The sequence below is a fragment of the Odontesthes bonariensis genome, chromosome 3 (assembly GCF_027942865.1).
Source record: "Odontesthes bonariensis isolate fOdoBon6 chromosome 3, fOdoBon6.hap1, whole genome shotgun sequence".
NCBI classification, from domain to species: domain Eukaryota; kingdom Metazoa; phylum Chordata; class Actinopteri; order Atheriniformes; family Atherinopsidae; genus Odontesthes; species Odontesthes bonariensis.
The window spans coordinates 39278242-39286416 of NC_134508.1; the positions used below are offsets into that span (position 1 = coordinate 39278242).

Below are 8175 nucleotides of genomic sequence, written 5' to 3' on the forward strand. Positions count from 1 at the left end.
ACAGGTTAAAGCTTGTAAATGACTAATTCCTGCTGATAGTTAGTACCTGATAGCATCATCACCTGATGTGTGAGGTGTAGGTTTAACTTTCATTTTTAATTCAAATGAAACACAATGAAGATTTCCTTACAGTTTATTCAAATTCTTTCAGGGTTTTTTGAAAATAATCTCTGGACATGTCAAAAAATCTGCAAATCACGTTTTTATCACTCTATGTTTTATGCGGCGTCCACAGGCTCTGCTTAAAAATCATACCTTGCTTTTCAATGTAGTAGCTTGTTAACTTACTTAATTTAACATTTACTATATTTCACCCATGAAGAATATTATCAAACAGCTGCGCATTGCAAATCCAGTACAACCAGAGCAGCACTTTTTAAGCAAACATTTTTATGGTTTTGAATATCAGTCTGTGATGAATTTCAGTCTAATTTTAACTCTGTTTTGGCTTCTTTTTCCTCTCTTGTTGTAAAAACTTTAGTTTTTAAGAGGTATGTTAAGAGGCATGTTCACAAACTGTTTTTTAAACTCAATAGAGATGATTGATAAGATTCAACCAAAGATGTGAGAGGTACAAAAACAGCCAAGTAGATTAGTTGTCAATGTAGAGAATAGGAAAGAGAAACAACTACTGCAAAGAACATTTAAGAGACAAAAGTAATACATCAACAAATTCAACAACAAATATAAATATTGCACCCGAGGAACAGTTGTCAGTGTCAGAGAACAAGAAATAATAAGACCGTGTGGATTGCCAGAGTAGGGAAATAATTACCTTTTGGTTCTTCATTGCAAAAGGCCCTTTCAACGTACCAAAAGGATATGACCTATCTTTTATATCAATTTTATTTTCTGAACTTGTTTAAATGTGTGTGCTTTGTCATCTGCAGTCCAACACAGTTTAGTCGAAGAAAAAAATAGCCATCAAATTAACTCAAGAAAACCAAAGAGGAATTACTTTAGATGGGCTGCACTTGTATGGCACTTTTCTTGTGTAGTTGACCGCTGAAAGTGCTTTTACGCTACAAGACACGTTCCCTCATTCACACACACTAATACAGCTTGTCTTAGTCTACGTGCACAGCTTCACACTGTGACACAGTGCTTTATTTGTCTCTATCACACACCGATGGACGCATCAGAGTCAATGAGGGGTTCAGTGTCTTGCCCAAGGATATTTTGACATGTGGCACAGAGAAGCCAGCAATCAAACCACTGACATTCTGAGTGAGCGCTGACCTTGCGGTTGGCAAACAACCGATCTTCTTCCTGAGCTACAGCAGCCCCCACTACTCTAGGGTAAATGGATCTGTTTCATCCCCTATAAATCATCCAGACAAAACTTTTTTATGGATTGTATTAATCTGAGTGATCTCCTGATGCAGACAGGGTGTATTGTACTGACAGGGTGGCAGTTTAGGCCAGTGGCTCTGGGATTGTCTCAGTGGATGACAAACTTTCATCTTTAATTTACAGGGTTTGAGGCCACGTCAGAAGTGAAAGGATGCATGGAAGGATGGCTTGAACTTACCTGTAAATATCCAGAGAAAGATAAAATCTATATAACGATCCGAGTAAACAGCTCCAAAACAGCATCCAGACAAAGCTCTCAGACTAATGAGTGGGAATCCAAGGATAGATTTTTCCTCTACCACAATATAAAATATAAAAACTTAAGGCTGACAATGAAACAACTTAAACAAAAGGACAGAGGACAACACCATTGTGAATTTAATCAGTCAAGATCACACTCTACAAAGGATGGAATTATACTTGGTAAGAGGCTCTCAATTTTTATTCAAGTCCATTCATGCTGCTTCAGTGCCACAGCTTTCTGAGACTGAAGTATTACAATCGATAATACAATTACAGAATTAATTGATCATTTTTTTCTTTTTTTTAAAGTGATGTATTGTTTATTTCTACCTTGCAAAAACAAATTAATCAGTACTCCAGTCTGTTAACTGTGAATGAATCATTGAATACAGGAAAAAATATTTTGTTTTATATTTATGTTTAATTTACAGATGCTAAAGAATGCCAGATGTCGTTTTATCAAACAGCCCACAGAAGAGTTAAAACAACCATTCCATGTGATTACTTTAACAAATACAATTTAAACATGTCTGAAGTCGAGTTTATCTGCAAAGAAAACAATTTCATCTGCAAGGAAATGTCAATAAAATCCCCTCAGACGTCAAATGGGACACTCACAAACACAAGTAGTGGCTTCAGTCTGTCTATCAGTGATGGGCCCCAACAAGATCCCGGTGTCTACTGGTGTGGAGTAAAAGAAAAATATGGAAATTACCGTACTGAGGTCATGAAAACTAATCTGAAGGTTAAAGGTGTGTTATTCACATGCATCTTCACCATTGGGTATTCCTCATATGGTATGACTAAAGTATGAATATTTGTTTCACACAGATTTTACTAACTTCAAGAAATCTGCAAAAGTTGGACAGGACTTAACATACTTCTGTAAATATTTTGGCAATGTCTCAACAAAATTCATCTGTAAGGGAGAAGATCCATCCACATGTCAGCTTTGTGTAAACACCACAAAGCCTGACAGCACAAGGTTTGCCATGAAAGATAACATAACTCAAGAAAAAATCACCATAACATTGAGAAAGTTAGCACCAGCTGACTCTGGGACGTACTGGTGTGGAGCAGAAAGCGTCGACAAACAGCAGAGCATATTCTTCCACATAATGGTGTTGAATGGTGAGTCATGTTGTCATATTCTGTTAATGTAATCTAACTTTGCTTCGGGCTGTATGGGGGGTAACTGAAGGACATCTTTAAAGACATACAACAACTTTAGCTTAAGGCTGGAAATACAACTCATCTTCACTGTTTGAGTCTGAAACATCCAAGCTGACTATTGGAAATAGAAGCAACGAACCCCCCCAAACTGTGGGTGAAAAAGTAGATGCTTTTCTAGGTCATGAAAGGCAGAAAATAAGAGGAAGTGGTTTGATATTAAAGGGACAGGAAGATGTGGTGTGCTTATACACAATGCTGACAACGTTTTCATTTCCTGTTTGCAAAGCTTTTCCTGGGTTAAAAGACAAAAAAAATTAGATTTAAATCAAAACTCAACTAAATATTACACTCTAACAATTACTTTCATTTAAGTCTACAACTTACAAGACTAATAATAATGGTTTGACAAACTAACACACAATATCAATTTCAGAGCATCCGCCTTTCATTTGCAAGCAACATTGCCTGGAATGTAAATGATTCAGTTTCCTCAGACAAGCTATATATAATCCCAGCTAAGAGCAGTTCATTTTCTTCTTCATGGAATTAGCCACAGACGTCAACACCGTTTTTGTGAAACTAACTCAGCAAATGATGCTGAAAGTGCATCTGTGGCTGTTGCTATTTATGTTGTTTTCATTTCCTGCACCTTGAGAGAAGTATGCTCTGTTGACCTGACAACAGGAAATTAACCGCCACAATACAGTTGGACTTTTTTTTTTTAAATTCTTCAAAGAATAACTGTTACAGTCACTATGTCTTTGTTATAGCAGCCGTGGAATAGAGAGGGGGACTCATCAAAAGATATTTTCTTTGCAAAAGTGATGATTCAAGAGAAAAGGAGAACATTTGATTGTATTGATCTAAATTAAACAGGTCATATGTAATTGGTCTTTAATCTGATGTGAACTGGTGCGATAATAATCAAACTAATCTGAACTGAGCTTTTTTTCTTGTTTGCTTTCAGTGTCCACATCATCTGAGGCTGCATTTGGTAAGATACTAAATTTCAATTCAGTTACAAATTCTAATATTTAAGCATTCAAACTTCCTTTTACTTCTTCAGCTCGGACAAGATTCATTATATTGTCGTTTTAACAATGATAAATACTTTCTGTGTTTGGTGCATCTTGCAGGTGGCTTTGAGGCGCTCAAAGCTCTAATCATCAGTGTAGCTGTACTGGCACTACTGCTGTTTATCATAGTTTCGATCCTGATCTACAACCGTAAGACTGTGCATCATTTGTTTGTACTTCATGAAGCATGCATGCAGAGTTTATACATAGATCCAAATTCGCACTTGATAACATCTAAAACAGCCACAGCACACATTACATATGATGCGAGCAGTGGCTAGGCAGGACTTTTTTTTTTTTTTATCTTAAGGTTGATCATCTCTGCTGATTTCTGGGAAATTACTGCAGGTTCAGATAAAGATAAAAGGAAGCTTTACATAGATAGATAAAGATTTAGTGAATTAGGTAGATAAAGAAGGCATTTGATGAAGAGTAGCAAAATAAATTCATTCTCTGTGCTGATGTCAAATCAAATTTTTGTTCCCTACCTTTCATTTGTATCAGGGTTTTTGCTTTTAAAAAGCACAAGAAACAGAGCAGAAGAGCAGCATCCCAGAGAGGTTAGTGTTTCAAATGTGTTTTCTCCTTCTCTTGACCTACAAATCTCTCCACTCACTTGCACCTAAGTACATCTCTGATCTCCTCAACCCTCCCAGTCGCGGCTTCTGCGCTCCTCAGACAAGGACCGACTTTCCGTTCCTCGTACCAGACTAAAAACATATGGAGATAGGGCCTTCTGTTCAACTGCCCCTACCCTATGGGACAATCTGCCACTTCACATCCGTTCTGCCCCCTCTCTACTACAGTTCAAAAAGAATCTAAAAACACATCTCTTCTCCATGTCCTACTCTTCTTAAACCCAACCCTCCGGCCCTTCCCTTCCCCCCTTCTTTTCTCTTGTTAAGCGACCTTGGGTACCCTGAAAGGTGCTATATAAGTCCAAGTTATTATTATTATTATTATTATTATTATTATTATTATTATTATTATTATTATTAAATGTCAATAAATGTCCTGTGTGTCAGGGTATGATTTCACTGAAGGACATTTACATAACAAAATCTGAAATGTTTTCAACCTGACTGTCATTTTATTAATCTACACTGTACATTGATTAAAGTTGATATAGATAGTTTATCCTGTAAGAATTAAACACAAACTGTATTTTTCTTATGTTCCTGAAAGGATCATATCTATGAGGAGATACGGGAGGTCCTCCAGATACCAGACTCAGAAAGTTCAATAACTAACATTGACACCATTGCCAGTATTCCCATATACAACCCCTCCCCACTGCATTACTCTACCATCAACTTTGAAAGCAGAACAGCTAACAGGCCTAATGGAGGGGCCTTGATCCAACCTACCTGTCATTCAACCACAGCTATGGAAATACCTCTCTACTCAATGATCCAACCACACCAGACTGATGATAATGATGATGATGATGATGATGAGTCCCTAGATTGTATTGGCATGCGAAGCTCAATAATACAGACTCAGTGATATGTGATCAAGACCAATGTTTTCCATTAATTCAGTGTGTCACATATACAGATTGACATGTGTTTGATTTTTGAATGTTTTATATAGAAAATTTTGTTGTTGTGTTGTTTGTCCTCTAGCACCACTGGTCTATGCAAATGTTGAATGAATTGTCCAAAATGCCTACTCCAGAAATGATGAAATCTCCTAAAACCTCATATGTGTCACTGGAAATATATATATTGAAGTTTTTGCCATGTACAACTCTCTATATGACATAGGGTATGACACTGCCCATTCTTGCTTATTCAGTGAATGGGGATCTACAGAATATGCCTATATAACAGTTATGAGTGAGTAAGGGCTGGGAGCCAGCGAGACAGCATTTGTGTCTCGAGTGGCTATCCCCATATGTCTGTCAAGATAGCTCTGCTGACTCTGGGCCCCATCAGAGTGCAGGGTGGGGCTGGGCAGGCATCTAGGCTACAGGCAGCTGAGGGCTTGGTGCCCCAGCAGCTTAAATGCTGGAAGTGGTAACAAAAGCAGGACTGAGCAATAGGCTACCACATAAGAAAAAGGAACTTATAGTTTTTTCATAGGACACTGCATTGTCTCCAAATTAACTGAATCTACTTCTTCTGTACTTAACATAAAGGTAAGGCATGAAAGGATAAGACCGGTTTTTTGACATTGGGCCCTTGATTTCACATTATAACATGATGTTCTACTCACCCCTGCTTGTTGTTGGTCATTTGGAGCTGTTCCGAAGATATTCGCGAGGCGTCCGGCTGCTCTCTTGAGATATTCGGCCATGAAACGGTTTCCTATGGGCAAGCTTATACAGGTACAAACTATGCTGTTTATAATTTATTAATTACTCTACACCAGCACTGATAACGTGGAGGTGCGTCGCTTACTTAAAAAAATCTGGGTTACTAATTTTGAATTTTAGCCGAATGAATAAATAGGCAGCAGGTCTGTGGGCTGCCTGTGGCAGTAGCACGACGATGACGTCAGTAACACCCACTTTACGACAAAAAAATCAAAATTACAATAACCCGGATTTTTTTAAGTAAGCGACGCACCTCCACGTTATCAGTGCTAGTGTAGAGTAATTAATAAATTATAAACAGCATAGTTTGTGCCTGTATGAGCTTGCCCATAGGAAACCGTTTCATGGCCGAATATCTCAAGAGAGCAGCCAGACGCCTCGCGAATATCTTCGGAACAGCTCCAAATGACAAACAACAAGCAGGGGTGAGTAGAACATCATGCTATAATGTGAAATCAAGGGCCCAATGTCAAAAAACCGGTCTTATCCTTGAAGGCAATTACTGAATGTGATTTCATGCCATCACAGTCAAAACCACAACATCGGGTCTTTACATCAAGAGCGTATCACACCACGTATCCTCTCCATCCACGTTGTGCTAACTGTTCCTTGTGGTTTGCTAGATTTTTTCATGTGACTGATTCCTCACTGTGCATCTAAATTTGCCTTACAGCCCCATCCTGCCTGTAGTCAGGATCGATTCCTTCTACTTTCCATGCAGAAAATACAGGCTGTCTTAACTCATCTCTCTGAGACAGTAGGTGGTGTACTGGAACACAAAGTCCTCCTAGACGTGTTAACAAGGTTGAAAACTTGATTATTTGCAGAGGGGGACATTTAAAGTTTAATGTGGTCCTGGATTTTTATCATGGTTTTGCTCGATCCCGAGTTTCTTTGAATTTGTGCTTAGGACTTTCCCAAGCTTAATTTTAATTTTTGTTTTTGTTCTTGTATTTTTGTATTTTCTGCTTTTTTTTCTTTTTTTTTTTAGCATTCCTGGTTTTATGGTTCAGTACTTTAGCCTTTATCCACAACCTGCACCCTATTCCTCTTTCTACAGCCTCATGTTATCCATGTGCTGTTGTTTCATTAAAGTTCGATGTCGGAGTCACTCCTGCTATCTATTAGCCTGATTAACATAGACTTTCAAATCTCTTCGAGATTCTGGTCTGACCAAGACCATAACGAATACGATTCGAAATGGCCTGGTCAACCCGCCTCCCTCGGGTTGCTACTGGTTGTGGCCAGAAAAGGCTGTGCCTAAGCTTAAGCCAATCACACCACTCTTTCCTCTGACGTATGATTTAGCTACCAGCGGGGCTAACTGGTAGATTAAACTCTTACCAAAGCCAGTAGGGAGCAAGGCGAAAACGTCTTTCCTGTCAAGAAATGATTCAAGGGCTGTTCTTTGCTCGATTTTTAACGAGAATCTCCCGTCGAACACTTTCATTACAGCATCTACAGCAGTGTCAAAAGCTTGACGCTGCTCCATGTTGATATTGAATGAAGCGCTTCCGTGTACAATCCATGGGTTGAGTGGCAGTTCAACCACGTCACTACCTTGAACACGCCTCTACCCTGGGCCGTTGGCGCTGCTCAAAGTTGATTGCTTCCCGACAAAGTGGGTGGAGTTCCCATTTTTTCGGGAACTCGAATCCACCTGAATGAGCAGTTTGCCTGAGTAAGTGTAGCAGAGCCGAAGGTGTTGCGTCACTGCGAGGGCGGAGCCTGGGTAGCTATCTATCTGATCTCTGTCTTTTCTGAACCTGTCTCTCACTATCTCTCACATACGTATGTCTGTGTGACTCATCTGTTGTGTAAGCTGAGTGAACTGTGGTCAAACAAACCCACGTACGTAGAGTATACTCCCTATACTCCCTATACAGATCAGTGAGCTGTGCTGACCAACATGACATTGGGGTCATCAGGTGGGAACCTCCTTTCATCAGTAGCCCCTTTCACACTGCGACCCGCTACCTTAGCAGGTCCAAATTGCACCTTCGACCCGCGTCG

At 39.3% G+C, this 8175-nt stretch overlaps 1 protein-coding gene across 2 annotated transcripts; it reads left to right on the forward strand.

Moving 5' to 3' along the window:
- Positions 1-1501: 1501 nt before the first annotated feature.
- LOC142377936 (uncharacterized) lies at positions 1502-5991 on the forward strand. Of its 2 annotated transcripts, XM_075462272.1 has the most exons (7): positions 1502-1776; positions 2028-2348; positions 2428-2727; positions 3737-3763; positions 3906-3995; positions 4350-4405; positions 5031-5991. In XM_075462272.1, the coding sequence occupies exons 1-7, from the start codon at positions 1509-1511 to the stop codon at positions 5349-5351; spliced, it is 1383 nt and encodes a 460-aa protein (XP_075318387.1). In that variant the 5' UTR covers positions 1502-1508; the 3' UTR covers positions 5352-5991. The 2 variants fall into 2 exon arrangements, with proteins under 2 accessions (XP_075318387.1, XP_075318388.1); XM_075462273.1 differs by lacking the exon at positions 1502-1776 and having other exon boundaries at positions 1998-2348.
- The last annotated feature ends 2184 nt before the right edge of the window (positions 5992-8175 follow it).